The sequence below is a fragment of the Thermobia domestica genome, chromosome 12 (assembly GCF_964235325.1).
Source record: "Thermobia domestica chromosome 12, izTheDome1.hap1.1, whole genome shotgun sequence".
Classification (NCBI taxonomy): domain Eukaryota; kingdom Metazoa; phylum Arthropoda; class Insecta; order Zygentoma; family Lepismatidae; genus Thermobia; species Thermobia domestica.
In genome coordinates, this window is record NC_137465.1 from 2,676,701 (window position 1) to 2,692,686 (window position 15,986).

Here is a 15,986-nt window from a genome sequence, read left to right on the forward strand (position 1 = left end):
TTTCTTTTAGTATTGCTCTAATTGTTCGTTCTGAAACTCCCGTCGCAGATGCTGCTCTTTTCCCGAAGTTTTTGATCGAAATGCCTACCCTACTACTAGCTTTATTCTTCATAAATTCGTGCACATTATTTAATATTTGTTCTCTAGTTTGACTGCAAGTTTTGTTTTTAGTTTAGATAGTACCTGTGGCATTATGAAATTTACACTAACTTCTCTCACACACGCAATAATTACTTTCACACAAACACACACGTACACAATATAAAACAAATTACGCAGTTAATACAAGTATAGGTATCCTAAAAAATTGCGATGTTATCCCGAAGACAGCTCGTTCACTCTTGAAGCTTATTCGCAGCTCTTATGTGAAGCAGCAGAAAAAGTTGTCAGCTTCACAACAGGGGTCTTTGTTTAGGTTCCGGCAAGAAATATCATGTTAGTTCTAAAAGGTGAGGCACAGCTGTCTGCTTCAGCGAACATAGAAGGGCAAAAATGAAAGCTGCTTTTGTTTCTCAGTTTCTGGCATTCGAAGTGTTCATATAATTTGGTTTCGTATATATATATATATATATATAGGGGGTTTCAAAACAACACCGACAACATTTGGGAGGTGATTCCTGATACCAAGTTAAGACAAAAAGTATAGATCAACTTGGGTGCACAAATGCTTCCTTTCGGATTTGTAGCCTGCCCAAAACATGAAAATCTTTAAGGGTGCATAGCTCCGAAGCTATGGGACATACGGTAGTCACGTCAAGCCTTCACTAAGTAACTAATATGTACGTACGCTATCCAAAAATATATGTTTCAGAATCCTGTGGTACTCACTCAACAATTGTTACAGAGAAGGTTTGGCTACGGGCATATAATTTGAAGTACCTACTAACTATAGAAACCTCTATAAAAATTGTGGAAGTATCGGGGGATTCTGAAACATGGATATTTGGATAGAGCACATACTGATTCGTAAATAAAGGTTTGACCCGACTACGGTAGGTCCTACAGTATTGCAGTTGTGGACCTTTAAATTTCATTTTTTCATGTTTTCGGCAGCCTATAACTCCGAAAGGTAGCATTTGTGCACCCAGACTGGTCCATACTTTTCGTGTTATCTTGGTGTCAGGAATCACCTCCCAAACGAAGTCGGTGTTGTTTTGAAGCACCCTATATATATAAAAGAACTTGTCTTTTCTCAAAAGGTTCTTAGCTTTATATTAAACTTGACTGGCAGTTATATTGAAAATGGAATTGTCACCTTCCTTCCTCCGTATTGGATATAGCAATTCGTGCTTTTAGTTGGCAACATCATCTTAGTAAACAGAATGTACATTGGAGATCATGATACAAACATTCTCATTCCCCGAGTCTGCTAGGTTGTCACACGCACATACGTGTGACTGTGGGCGCGAGATTACTGTGGCTGTCACTCTTCATATTTAAATTATGATTTCACCAGCGTGTCGGGGATCTGAATGAAGAGAAAAAAGGCGGAAACAGAAAAGTGCGGGAGTCAAGAAATATTAAACAAAGAGATGTGACAGAACAAACTCTGGTCTCTACGACGTAGCAGAGACTTGTGACAAGGGCACTACTTTCCATTGACTAACACGGCGATAATAGACATCTCAATCCAGGAACTCTATTATATTTAGTATCGCGTTAAATAATTTAGCATTTATCAATCACAACTAACCATGCCAAACAAGGTCACTGTCGCTTGTGGGGATGCGCATAAGACGAGATCAGATTTAAGGTTTTCTCATCTCGTCTCGTATCGAATCCAGACAAAACGAAAAGTTAAATCACACACATTAAAAAACTAAAATGTTGGAAATTTGTAATAAATGTCATTTACGACAGAAGCAACGAATCGAACAAGGCAGGCGATGAACAGCCAGTTGATGAGCTAATAACTTTTTGCTTTTATGAACTGCCATCTTTAAGGTCACTATTTTTGTTTGTTTTTTCAATGCCCTGTGAACTTTGATGTTTCGGTGACCATCAATTGCTCCTTCACTTTTCCTCATTTTTCAAAATATTGCAAAGTAAAAATATTTCCAATGAACTAGTACTACTGTTGATCTTACTACTAATAGTACTACTATCACTAGTACTATTACTACAATTATTATTATTATTATTATTATTATTATTATTATTATTATTAAATGAGTCTCAACATGGTTTTTATAAGGGCAAATCAATTGTAACAAATCTAATTCATTTTACAGACTTTACCTATAACGCATTGAAAAATACATTGCAAGTCGATGTAATATACATTGATATATCAAAAGTTTTTGACTCTGTCAGTCGTAAGTATCTCATTAGCAAGTTAGCAAATATTGGTTTGTCACCTTTGTACGTTCGCTGGTTTGAAGGTTATCTGCCAAACAGAACATACAAAGCTAAACTTGGACCTGTACATTCTAGTGTAGGCTATGTAAAAAACGGAATACCGCAAGGGTCGCCCTTGGGCCACTTCTTATTTTCTTTATTTTTAAATGATCTTGCAGAAAAAAAAACAAATACTCTAACATTCTGCTATATGCTGACGACATGAAGTTGTTCAGATTAGTCAACAATGAGTTCGATAATTATTTACTGCAACAAGACTTAAATGCAGTAAACACGTGGTGTAGAAACAATTCTCTAAAAATTAATGATAAGAAAACAAAATTTATGACATACACCAATAAAACTCAATATTATGTCAGTAAATATGAGGTCAATGGTGTACAAATAGAGAAAGTAAGCATTATTAAAAATCTAGGTATTACATTTGACTGTCAGTTAAAGTTTTCTAATCACATAAACTGTATTGTACAAGGTGCCAGAAGGATAATAGGTTTTATTTTTAAACAGTGGCCTGTGTTTCAAAGAGATAAAACTTATGTATTTCTATATAAATTACTTGTAAGACCAAAATTAGAATTTGGTTCGGTAATTTGGAACAGCATTTATAAAACTTTGACAAACAAGATTGAATCTGTGCAAAAATGTTTTATTTGACTGCTATGTTTTAAAATGAAAATGAGCTACTATTCACATAGCTATGAATATTGGATTGATTATTGGGGGTTTGGAAAGTCTTATGAATAGACGAAAAAATTTCGACTCAGTATGTATGCAAAAAATACTAGATAACGTTTATATCAGTGAACATTGTTTACAAAACATTTTTAAAGCACCAAATCATTGCATAAGAAATTGCACAATTTTAGTTCCTCTGAATTGGAAATGTGAAATTTTATTAAGATTGACAGATTCTTTAAGCTCATTTTATACTTACTGTATTAAACAATGTGAAAGTTTTATGTGATCTGACTGATAGTTTTTAACCAATGACGTTTAGAAACATTTAAGACAAAATGTAACTTTATGACTGCTGTTCTTAGCTTCTTGTTGTTTTAGATAGATGGAGAACTTGATAATTTTTACTGAGTTGACAAGGAATTATTTCTGCGTAACTGACTTTTACCTACATTGTGTTTTATATTAGTACTAGTATTATTATTCCATCGCAATTTAATGCTCTGATACCACGTGCTGTATTTTTGCCAAAAGTTGTTCGCGGTACTAAAATAAAGATTATTATTATTATTATTATTATTAAGTAATATATCAAGATAACCTTGGGTGTTTGAACAGGCCTTGGATGATACTGTGTATGACACTTGTGTACTGTATAACACGAATTTACTTGACATATCGTTGTGCTTCCCGTGGCTAAGCAGTTTCGTACGCGACTCTGGCTCGATTTCCGGGGGAGCTCATGTGGTTCGGGTCCCACATTAAGCTGTAGGTCTACGTCTCATATAGTCTTGCTGCTGAAAGTTGAGGCTACAGTAGGTGTTCGTCAATTTTAAGTCCTGCATTCCAATTTATAACACAATTTTGTTCTTTTTCAATAAATCTGGCCTCCTTCCACTTTCTTGTTAACGTCCTTTGTTCCAGTCTTAACACTTGAACTTAGCACCAACTAATATTATGTCCCGTGCCACATGAACGAACAGAGGGGAAAGTTATTGAAAAAAAACTTGATTTGTAGTTTATTTTTATGCCAGCTAGTTAGGGAAAGGGACTTATGGTGTTTAGTTTCACTTTTGGCTACTTCTATTATGATTGGCTGAGTCTGTTCTGACCAGCCAATCAGCATTCAGGACTAGCTTTTAGGATTCTTTTATATTTGTATGCAACTCCTTCATGTTTGTTACAGTGTCTAATGAAACCAATATGTTCAGTTAATTACACATTACTTATTTATAAAGAAGCCAACATGTTTAGTATGTTACACATTTATTATTTTTAAATAAACGTTGCTTTACTGAGCGATTTGTATTTTTAGTTTAAGTTATTTTGATTCTAATTTAATTATTACATGAAATTATTGAACAAAAATATTGAAAATAAATCTGCCAGTACTGTTTCTTTCTACTGAAACTTTTAGAATATATAAAGAAAAGGAGGTGTTTTTGATAAAACTTATTTACAGGATACGAGTATTTTTTTCTTTCCCCATAGTGGTATAATAGAGAACGTTTGAACATGCTCATTTTGTAATTGGAAACCATAGATGGATTCCCAAATTCTACTGGGTAACTATCCGTTTAGTTTATTTTCATGCTTTCTGTACATAGAGGTTGCAGAAGAGCAAGCACATAGGACACGTCAGAAAATAATTCATCAAGTTATAGACAAAGATAATAGTAAAAAGTAAAATAAAACATTAAAAGAAAATTAGATTACAATCGATAACAAAATAATAGTAGCAATATATACTTAGTTTAAGAATTACACTCTAGATACTCAGAAACTCTATAATAAGCTTTATCTATAAGAAATTTTAATACCTCATTCTTAAACACATTTATGTTCTTAATGTTTTTAAAATGCTGGGGTATTATACAATCTTGTACACATAGAGTACACACTATTTCTAGTTGAGCTATAATTTTGTTGGAAACATAAACATCCGTTACTTGCCTTGTATTATGTGAATGCACAAAAGATGTAACTGTAAAGGAATGCCAGTTAGTATTAGTAAAGATAATGCTTTTGTATATGTACAGAGATAGGAGCGTTAGAATTCTATAGAGTTTAAATATTTCTCTACAAGATGATCTTGGTTTCAAGTTAAAAATAATACGTCTGGCTTTTTTCTGTATGCGGAAGGTGGATAGGGCAAGGTGCGATGCTCCCCAAAAAATAACTCCAAAACTGAGAAGTGAATATATCTTACCATAGTACAATAAAAGCAAAGTATGTCAAGAAACGGTCCATTGTAGTCTATACAAATTTAGACTGCATAGTTTATTGTTTAAGCTTCAAATATGTTCTTCCCAGTCAAGTCTGAATAGAGCTCCTTTCCAAATACTACTTAAGTCATATTTTTAAAATTTACAGGAAACACCAAATATTCAATGATTAAGGTGGACTTTGCAAAAAAAAAAACGTAGTTTTTGAGCCATTACACCAGTGAGACTTGGGTGAGTTTTGCAGTTTATTCAAGATTAATATGTGCATCTCACCCACAATATCATAATAACATAAAAAGTTTAAAATTAAGAGAAACTGACATAAGTGGTATTTGGAAAGGAGCTCTAGAATTTTGCTGAAGAGGAATAACTTAAAAGTAGAGAACCGGTCTTTATTAATGGAGTTTTTACCAGTTAAAGGTGAAAACTCTTGCTCTCTTTTCCTGAAGACAGTAACCCCTTATATTTTACACTGAGGTTATTACAGAAAGTGTGAGAATAAAAATGAGTAAATAAAAACATGTAGATTGGAAAGAGCCAGTAATAAAAATTAAGAATGAATGACTTACCTTTTTAAATGCTTTATAGACAGTGGCGTAGCTTCCAAAGCCAAGTTTTTCTACGATTGCGTAATCTTCAATTTGAGGAACCTGGAGTGTACTGTTACTCATCGATCTAAAATTTAAAACAAAATATTGCATTAACAATCCATGTTATCGATAAGAAATTTCATTGCTCTGACAACAAATACGTCACACTGTAAATTGAAATTTATCTTAAAACAGGAACGAACAAAACATTAATGATAGGTGAGACTAGTAATGGAATTCGGGTAAACACTTAGCGGGGAGGTAAATAAAAAACATTTCTCTATTTTCCTACCTAAAAAAGTGGGTGTTCTACAAAAATTTAATACGTACGACGTTGTTTGAATTGCTGGCCATATCAACAGTTTCTTCTGTTTTATTTGTTTACTAAATAGTTCAAATAGGCACGTCAGTTAACTTACACTAACACGTACACCACACCTTAGTTTTATAAAGATTTATGCAGCATGTTTCAGTACTTAGTATTTCCCAAGGGTTAGCTATAGTAAATTGATTATTCAAAAAAGCACAGAAAGGATGATCATTGTGTAACCGCATGTTAGTAGATGAACATAACGGGAATTGTGTTCTTCACCGAAACGAACTATATAGTCTTGCAATTAAATCGAAAATTATAAATTTTTCGAAAAAAATAGTTATGACGAACATTGTAGCTTATAATATTGTAACAAAGAAGGACTTTAGATTATTATTATTATTATTTAAGAATCAAAGATATTGACTGAATCATGTCTGAATAGAAACAGGGTGAGGTTTTAGCTTGAGATCGCAAAATATCTGAGAAAGTAAGCATAGAATGGAAAAAATGTTGGATTTAAAATGTTAATATTTTGGAGAGAGAAATTCAGCTGTGATAAAATTAGCTCGCTCTCACCCTTTCCTGGGAGTACAGTGGAGCCAATTTTGAAAATTTGGGGGTACGGTGTTTCAGTGGAAAGGCACTTACCTCTGATGCGTGAGGTCTTCGGTTCGATCCACGGCTAAGTAAATTCGTTGCCGACAACATCGTCTTCATGGATATTCTCGGCGTACTCCCTTTTCCTACCATATTTTCATTCCACAAATTTTTCCATCATCATTCACTTGCTTTAGTCATCCGTCTCCCTTGGCTTAAGAGGGCGTTAAACTGAAACATTTCAATTCATTTTAACTTTGGAAGCTTAAATAAGGAACGCCTCCATTTCTTTTATAGCAGATTCGAATTCTACGACGAAAAATAAGTAAATTTAATTCGTGATAGATGAAGCTGTAATCAGTGAAATCTAAGTTTCATTATGGTTTCTTCGATTGGGAGTCTCCTAGCTCAGAAAAAAAACTAGAAAAAAAAACATTCGAAAGAAAAAAATCCCTTGTCCAAACAAAGAATTGATTAGTATAAATAACAACGACGCGTTAATTTCCGGGCCAGATGATATGCATTCTTGCTATACTGGGCTTAAATGTTGTAAGACTGTCACCAATTAGTTAAAGACCACAAAAACTATGGATTGTGGTCGATCATTTTCAAGTCACACCCTTCCCATTCCCTTCGATGCACGGGGTGTCCTACTTATATACTATTTTTCTTTTTTTGTAAGTCACGTGTATGCCCACTTGTTTTTAAGTTTATAAACCGGATTTCATCTTCCTAACATGAGGGGGTAGTGAGATACTCTAATTTTTAGCATAAATCTTAAGACCTTCTGCTTCCTTAGGGTACGCATCAAAAGATTCTGAATAGCCTACGATCTCTTTCATACAGCTACTTGAGAGATGGCGTGGGTTGGGCATGAGAGATGGGCGTCTACCAAACAGATGGCGTGGGTTCGTTAACCTACTTCCCTTTAGGATGTATCGAAAAATTGTAAATAGCGTACAATCTCTTCGTTAAAGTCACTTAGAAGAATATCAAGCAAACGGATTCGATTTGTATACTGTGAAACAAGTAAACAAACATTTATTTATACACACTGAGTGCTTACTGAATTGCGATTACCCGTCCGCATAAGGAAGTGTGGCCAGCACATTGGGAGGTGGGGAGGATTTACCCGCATTCCAATCGGGCATGATTGTGTGTACCCGAGCAATAGGATGACGCATAGTGTACAAGTAGTTAGGGGCGGCTGTATGGTTTGGGGATGCTTCTGTTGGTATGGACTGGGACCGTTGACGTGCATGAACCACAGCAAGACACCCGTTGTGTGCTTGGATGGGTTAGAGAATCACGTGCACCCTACAATGCACAGTGCCACAATGCCAGGACTGTACTTGCTTGGCTTAAGGAACATTCAGCGGAGCTATAGCATATGAATTGGCCCCTAACTCACAGGATCTTAATCCTATAGAACATTTATGGAATGTTGTGGAACGAAATCTTCTCACCATCACTCCTGCACCGCAGTCTGTGGGCTCATTGTAGGATGCCATCAGGAATATATTTCGTATCAGATCCCTGTGGAAACTTATCAGCAACTACCAGAATCCATGCTACACCGTGTTCTGACCGTCCGCTGAGCAAAAGGTGAAGCAACAAAGTATTAGCTAGGTGGTCGCAATTCAGTGAACACTCAGTGTATATATAATGTTATAGTGGTGGGCGCTACTTTTTTTTTTTTTCATTTCAGACATAATTCGATCTATATTTCTGAAACGATTGATTCTACTAAAAAAAAGTCTAAAAATCTTTTTTCTGTGGAATTTTATAAGTTACAATTTTTCCTATAACTATTTTCCTCGAAAAATTGATAATCTTTTGAGATAATTACAAAAACTACCCCCCCCCCCCCTAAAGAAAGAAAAAAACAATAACAAACCTACGGTACTTTTCAGGATATCCTTAGGACATCAAAATAAAGATCTTCACAAAAATCTAGCTTCTTCAGAATTTTTTCGAAGTTAAAGTCTAATTTTATCGGGGTAATAGTAATTACAACTTTTTTTCTTTTACAAAATCTACACATCAATTTATATATCAAACTATGGTGTATATGTTTGCAACAAGGATGTTATAAAGTAGAGGATCTGCCCAAAAGTATCTTCATCCTGAACTCAATGAAGCCAAAAAACAACCGAGTATCAGCACGTCTGATTGGCTATTCTCATTTCCGCCATAAACGTTGGTTCAAAACATTGCGATCTTATTAGGTTGGAGCGGGCAGACTAGGGGTGGCGTAACTGTGACGTATGGCTTCACGATTTTGTTGTATAGGCAGATCCTCTATTTTTTAACATCCTTGGTTTGCAAAGTAAACAATCCAAAAACAAAATAAATTATCTTAAGTAACAATGATCAGAATTCATCACCGGATAAAAATGATACCACAACGGGTGAAGATATGCCTCTGCACCACTGTAACTGAATTTGTATTCATTAATTCAACATAGCATATGGCTTCTCCTGCCTGCTCCCTATTTTTCGAACAACTGCGCCCATGACCAAGCCTAACATTTATTTCACACAACGAACAATTACTATGGATAAACTGTACGTACTTTTAAATCAATGCTGCCTCGTACATTTTTGTACAATGAATGACAGTTTCTTTGTAGTGAATACGCAAAGTGATTCCATATTTTTGTAATTACCCGATGTAATCAGCCTTTCTTCAAATTTTTTAAAGATAAATTCAATGAATTCAAAAGTGAAATGATGTAAGAAAAGCTGGTCGTTTCCTCTATTTCTCATATAATATTTAAACATTTTTTTTTCAATTCCTACACTATAATAATAATTTGCAAAGTAATTATACAATAAGAATCAGTTCAACGGTCGGGATTATTATTATTATTACTTGTAATAGAAACGCTACTCATTAGTTACTGAGATAAGCTGATGATATTGCTAATCTAACATTATAATGAAACCCTGGCTACATGACCAAAGTTTTCCATTACAAATTGTGTCTACCCTTGAAGTTTGAACAATTATCTTGTTTGGAGTTTTAACTTTATGCGAAGTCAATTTTATATACAACATATTAAATGCAACCATAGAGGAAAGCACTCAAGCAACAGAACTTAAGACATCGCTTACAGAACACATACGAGGGTCATTCAGAAAGTAACGCCTCCAAGGTGATACCTTTATTTGTTTGACTGATAGCACGATACAGGTATCAGTGGAAAGCTTGCAATGTCAGCTACAAATGGTGGCATCATTTTTCAATATAGTCTCCATTACGGGCAACACACTTGCGCCAGCGCGAAAGAAGGTTTTTCATGCTTCAGCGAAGAATTGTCGTGGCTGCCATTACCAAACTGCTGCTCCCACCTCCGTGTCACAACTGTAGCGTTGGGTATTAAGGTAATCCTTAAGTTTGGGGAAGAACCAAAAGTCGCAGTGCGCAAGATCCGGACTATAAGCAGGATGAGGCAGAATGTCAACAATACTTTGCCAGCAGATCGGACAACTTTAAACTTTTTTTGGCGGGGGAGAGGACGCGTGGCGGTACTCCATCGACTGATGTTTCGTTTCCGGGTTGTAATGGCGTATCCACGACACGTCGCCGGCGAGAATCTTCCTGAGCACACAACCTTCTGCAGTCAGAAATTCAATGACAGTCCGCGTCCGCTGTTTCAACCGGACGTCACCACTGGATTGCTTCATTGCTCTAGAGCGAGAAGAGATAGGAAGGTGAAACAAGCGATATTCTGTAGCTTAAATATCTCAGTGCATTAATGATAAACAGTTCAGAATGTTTGCAGTACTATTGGCCAAGTAGTGGGCTTGAAGGCATTATTTTCTGAATCACTCTTGTACAAATATGGAAGCTAATTAGTATAGAAATCAATTTCATACTTAGTATCCAGTAACACATTTGAAAAACAGCAATAATAAAAGTAGCCTATATACATATTGAGAAGTTAATTTCGCCATCAACAATCATAATGACTTGAGTGAACAATTAGAAACAACTTACATACAGAATCGATAGTGGGACGGCAAAATAAACATTTTCCCAACGAATATTAAATATAAAAAAAAACTCTGAACACCATCCTGGATTAGAACAGTAAACAAAACGAAAACGAGGGAAGAGGTGCCCACACGAACAACTAAGACGACTGGGGATCACGCTACATTAAGTGATCAGAAGTCGACAGCTATTTCGCACATTAAAATGTTTATGGGCAAACAATTTCATTCAACGAGAAATGCACTAACTTTTTAAAATTTATTCGTCGAAAACTGTGATGAACAGTGTAAATATCTTTCTATTGACGTAAATATATGTTCCGCATCATAGATATGAAGACGAGAAATGTGTTCTGGGTTTGTTTTCGAACTAAAGAAAGAAAATTCTAACTTAATATCTTCCCTTTTGTTGACAGTGACGCAAAAGGAAGAATCGCTAACCTACAGGAGTAGCTTAGGGTAATTATTTAGAGATGGGGGGCCTAAATTAGTGAAAAACAGGACGATTTACAGGAGAAATGAGTTCATAGTGATGACAAAATATCGTACACATTTTTTAAAAGGCAGTAGGGGACCCTACAAACTGTAGAAGTAAGTGTAAGTGATTTGTGTGAGAAAAGAAAGTGAATTATTGGTAACGAAGACAGGAAACAACGTACCCTGCGAGGCTCTAACCCGCCTTCACTCACTAACGCAGATTCGGTAATACTGTCTGAATTAAATGTTGGTAACCTAATTTAACGTATGAAACCATAAAACGACCGAATCGGAATAAAATACCGAAAAAAAAAAAAAAAAAAAAAAAAAAAAAAAAAAAAAGTTAAGTTTAGAGTTACCCCTTCGCTTTTTATAAAAATCAGGAAAATTTACAGGAGAAATGAGGTAAGAAATGATAATTTGAAGTTTTTATTTGATGTTTAGCAACGTAAGTTCGGCAGGAGAGTTATGTTTAATACGAGAAAAGATATGTGGAAGTTAGTACTATTTGTCGGATGTGGAAGGTTTCAGCAGCATGGTAGTTGTAAAATATGGCGAACAGGTGTAACAGATGAGGAAAAATAATGAAGAAAACCTTTTAAATTTTTGTAAAGCTCACGGAGTACTGAACTTAAGTGAAATGTAACAATTTTTAATACTTTAAGCACTGTTTTTTGTATGTTGCAAAGTTCAAGGGCACCTTCAGACTGGAGGGGCAACTCTAAACTTAAGCCAAAAACTGGCCTCCCATCGCTAAACACTAGCCTAACTTAGTATCTATATGGAAACGAAAACAGAAAATGAAGAACTTCGAACAGATTAAGAATAGTAAAGCATGCATGTTGCAATGGGCTATGTTTAGCAGAAGGGAGCAGCTCTTTTTTTCTAAAAAAGGTTACAATTTTGATAATTTCTGTTCACATTAGGATAGGTTAGATTTAAGTTTAGATTAGCTTAGGTTCAGATAGTTTATATTATATTATGTTAGTGTAGGACTCCAGCACAATTTTCAAAAAAAAAAAAAAAAAAAAAAAAAAAAAAAAAAAAAAAAACGCTTACTTCTACCAAAATTAGGTTAGATCTAAGTACTTGCGTCATCCATTCCTCCTGTAAAATTTGTTTTTTATGCGTTTCTGGACCCTTTCTGCTAAACATACTTCGTTGCAATTACAAATGTAGTGTACAGAGGAGGAAAATCTATTCATATTTCTCCATATTAAAGAGCTCCCTCGTGGCCAAGCGGTTCGGCTACACGCCTTTGGCGTGGAAGACCCAGATTCGATTCCCGGTGAGAGTTAAGTTGGTTCAGATCACACGTTAAACTGTAAGTCTATGTCTCATATAGCTTCGCTGCTGGAAAAGACGCTGAACTGAAAATTACATTAAAATCAAATCTTCATATTAAGAGGAAATTTCAAGTGTAAACGTATCACGGCTGTGCCCTTTAGGTTAAAGAAGACGGATGATACTGAAAGTGAATCATCATGAAAGAATTGGTGGAATGAAAATTTGGGAGGAAAGGTAGACACTCGAGAAAATGTACTAACAAGAGCTCTCTACTACAAGCAAGGCTTGGAATCGAACCAGTGATCTCTCATATCAGAGGTAAGCGCTTTACCACTGAGCCGCTTTCATAAACACAAATCTAGTGTTTTATTGCAAAATTTGTCTCTTAGCCCTACTGCCTTCAATAAATTTATTCTATTGACTGACTTCCATTTTCTTAGGTATGCCTGGACGAGGAAATTTGTTCGTAACCCAACAGGACGTATAGAAGCCTCAAAAAGCAGAATAAGCAAATAACAGAGAAGGTAGGGCACCCAAGATGGTCTCTATATGAAGTTACCGAGATCCAAAGAAAGTATAGGATGTGAATATATTGGAGTGTATATAGTGTGTGTTATTAAGGCTCATATCGCAATGCTTGCATTATTTATGTTATTTATATTTTATAATTATAGTTAAGAGTTTTCTGCTATATAAGCAAGTTACTTTGACGTTAATTTCCTTGTGAAGTGATATATGTTGCACATAAAATTTTAAATTTTGACGCTCGGCTATTCTCAATCTACAACAATAACACACTGACTGAGTAATTTGGGTCATATCTTGTATTTGAAAGGAAATAAGAAAAATATTATATTAGCACTTGTTGACTTTTTTTTCCCTCTACACGGAAGAACACGATAATGCATACTTTAGGAAACCGTCTATACATAACCAGTTTATATACTTACTGGGGGTCAATTCTAATTGCGGGGGCCCAAAACAAACCATAAAGATAAATACGGGCTCGGTAGTAAAAAACGAGCCCTGCAAGTCTTCTAATCTTCTTCGCTCGCTCAGATATAGTTTGTGCAGTTAGTAATTCTGGTCCCCCGTAATTATATCCCTTGCTGGAATCTTCGAAAAAAAAAAAAAGAATAAATTTATATGAATATCTTCTTTCCCTAACAATAAATTTGCAAGTTTCAGATTACATTTAACGTGTGCATTCAGTGCCTAGCTAGATTAATGGCTCAACAGGAGAAAGATGCTTACGTGCGTGCACGTACAAACTTCTTTGTATAGCAACAATGTATGGTGACATAACAAGTTTCTAGTTCACCAAAGAATAAGCCATTAAAAATTTCGGCTAATTAATAGAGAATTAAGATTGTACTCGTTTGCTATTACCTTGTTTATAGTATTATTCTTACTAAAGTGCGTTTGACAATTAATTTGTTCTTAGTTCAAAGAAGGAAACTTGTGCACAACCAAACAAGTCAAAATAATAGTACAAAGTGAATATGAAATATGTGCAAGCAAGGTTATTGGTCTACATTTACAATGCAAGACTTTTTTGCAAAATTTCCTTCATTTTTTCTTAGTAATTATCTAACATAAAAAATAAAACACATATTGTTATATATACCACAATTCCAGAAAATAAAAACAAATTAAAGCACAGCTCATCACAGATCACCAGCTGATTTCGTATGTGACACGCCTAATCACAGTCACTTGTTATTGTTTTTAACTGCCATCTTTCGGGTACTGTGGTGCTTTCGCAAAGGGCACAATTCCAAGTTCGAAGTCTTTATTTTTGTTTTTTAACAAATAAATTGGTGACATCAAAGACTATTGGACGTAGAGTGCGTTGTGCAAACGTGAAATAGAACGTTTATTATATGATTTTCGTCTTTTTCGATTATTCAGAACATCTCCTTGTAAAAGTTTTTAACTTCGTTCTGGATACCCACAAGTCTAAGCGAATGTTCGGAGCTGACGTCATGTACCAAACATCGTCAGTGTATAGGTGCATCATTTTGTAGAATAAGACCTTTTCTAAATCATTGGGGTAGTAATTTTACATAGCTTAATTGAAATATATTAGTGTGTGGTGGAGCGGGAGGTTGTGGTGACTTGTTTCGCAAATGATGGATTCTGAAGAAGAGACATTATATGACGATGTGGACTCCGGGAATGAATCCAGTGGCGATGATGTCGATTTGGGAATCATGGAAGTTGATACTAATAATCCTAGAGAGAGACAAACAGAAGTCGATGAGTATCCGTATGAAGTATTGTCAACAGAGGAAATAGTGCAACACATGGTGGATTCCATAAAGGAAGTGAATACCATTGTAGAGGTGAGTTGCAACAGTGAGGTGTTGGTATGTGATATTTGAAATAAGCTCGCTTTTTATTAGTGAAGGTAACTGACTTTTGTGTATACGCGAGAAAAAACATTCGAGGCAAATTTTTGCATTTGTTATTGTTAAAATTTTGATACGGTATAATGTTCCGTAAGTTATTGCTATTCAAGAAAGCATTTAGTTTTGTTTGGGGACAAAGGACTTTATAGTAGGCCTACGTCTCATTTCTCCAAAGGGCATTGAATTTCTATAATTGTACTAATTGTTTTTGTTGTCAAAGAGAGCAAACAAAGGTGCTGTGAACTAATGTAATGACGTATAACATATGACATTGTAGAAACAAGGTACGCAGCATCAGTAGATGTTGCTCCTGGTCTCCTTGAACGATGTGAGTCATGTGAAATGTCAAATGTGACGACAATAACTTGCGTGATTTCTTTAGCTCATCTCCGTGATTTTGTTTGTCTACATGAATTTTGTAGTAAACAACAGTACTCGCGTGGATTTATGCATTATGTTCTATAAATCAAAAATAAAGCTACATTAAACGTACGGTAGAACAATTATGTGCATAATTTCAGTTTAACCAATATATTAAGCGGTAATAGTTCATTTATTATTATTTGGCACAAGTTATGTGGTTTTGGTCTGTCAGATTACTAGTATTTGAATTCGGCTCCGTGTTTTGGCAAGATGGTATCTTTGAAATTATAATGAAACGTATGCTGTAAAGAAGAGATTAGAAATTTTACGAGAATGACGTTATTTATTTATACTTGTGCGAATCAGTATGCAAGGTGCTAGAACACAGGTCTCCCTTCCCACTTAACTGTAATAAAGACAGAAAAGGACGTGCCCTGCGGGGCTCTAACCCGCCTTCACTCGCTGACGCTCGCTCGGCAATAATATGTGAATTAAATATTAAACTTTGGTACAGCAAAGAACCAATCTAGCTATGAACCTATATGGGGGGACCTGTATTCTAGAACCTTCCCGAATCGGCACATAGGCGAATGCGAAACTGTTAAGGATATCCGTAGGTTCAAAACAATTGAATCATTGTTTCCTAAATATTAATGTGTCTAAGTTAGTACAACTTTCGGATTGTTAA

The 15,986-nt window shown here is 35.2% G+C and overlaps 2 protein-coding genes across 6 annotated transcripts in view; one reads left to right on the forward strand and one right to left on the reverse strand.

Annotated features, from left to right (window-relative positions):
• Aduk (unc-51 like kinase 3 homolog Aduk) overlaps window positions 1-14,288 on the reverse strand; it is a 92,261-nt gene extending 77,973 nt beyond the window's left edge. For 3 of the 5 annotated variants that reach the window (XM_081733381.1, XM_081733386.1, XM_081733384.1), the window contains exons 1-3: window positions 14,152-14,288; window positions 13,475-13,640; window positions 5,828-5,933 (exon numbers count right to left, since the gene is read on the reverse strand). In XM_081733381.1, coding sequence (XP_081589507.1) covers window positions 5,828-5,929 — 102 coding nt within the window. In that variant the 5' untranslated portion in view covers window positions 5,930-5,933; window positions 13,475-13,640; window positions 14,152-14,288. Of the gene's footprint in view, window positions 1-5,827; window positions 5,934-13,474; window positions 13,641-13,913; window positions 14,065-14,151 lie in introns of those variants that run through there. The other 2 variants (XM_081733382.1, XM_081733383.1) reach the window with 2 other exon arrangements.
• Window positions 14,289-14,461: 173 nt separating this feature from the next.
• The window catches only part of ari-1 (E3 ubiquitin-protein ligase ariadne-1), a 53,349-nt gene continuing 51,824 nt past the window's right edge, over window positions 14,462-15,986 (forward strand). Inside the window, exon 1 of the mRNA XM_081733387.1 lies at window positions 14,462-14,869. Coding sequence (XP_081589513.1) covers window positions 14,654-14,869 — 216 coding nt within the window. The 5' untranslated portion in view covers window positions 14,462-14,653. The remainder of the gene's footprint in view (window positions 14,870-15,986) is intronic.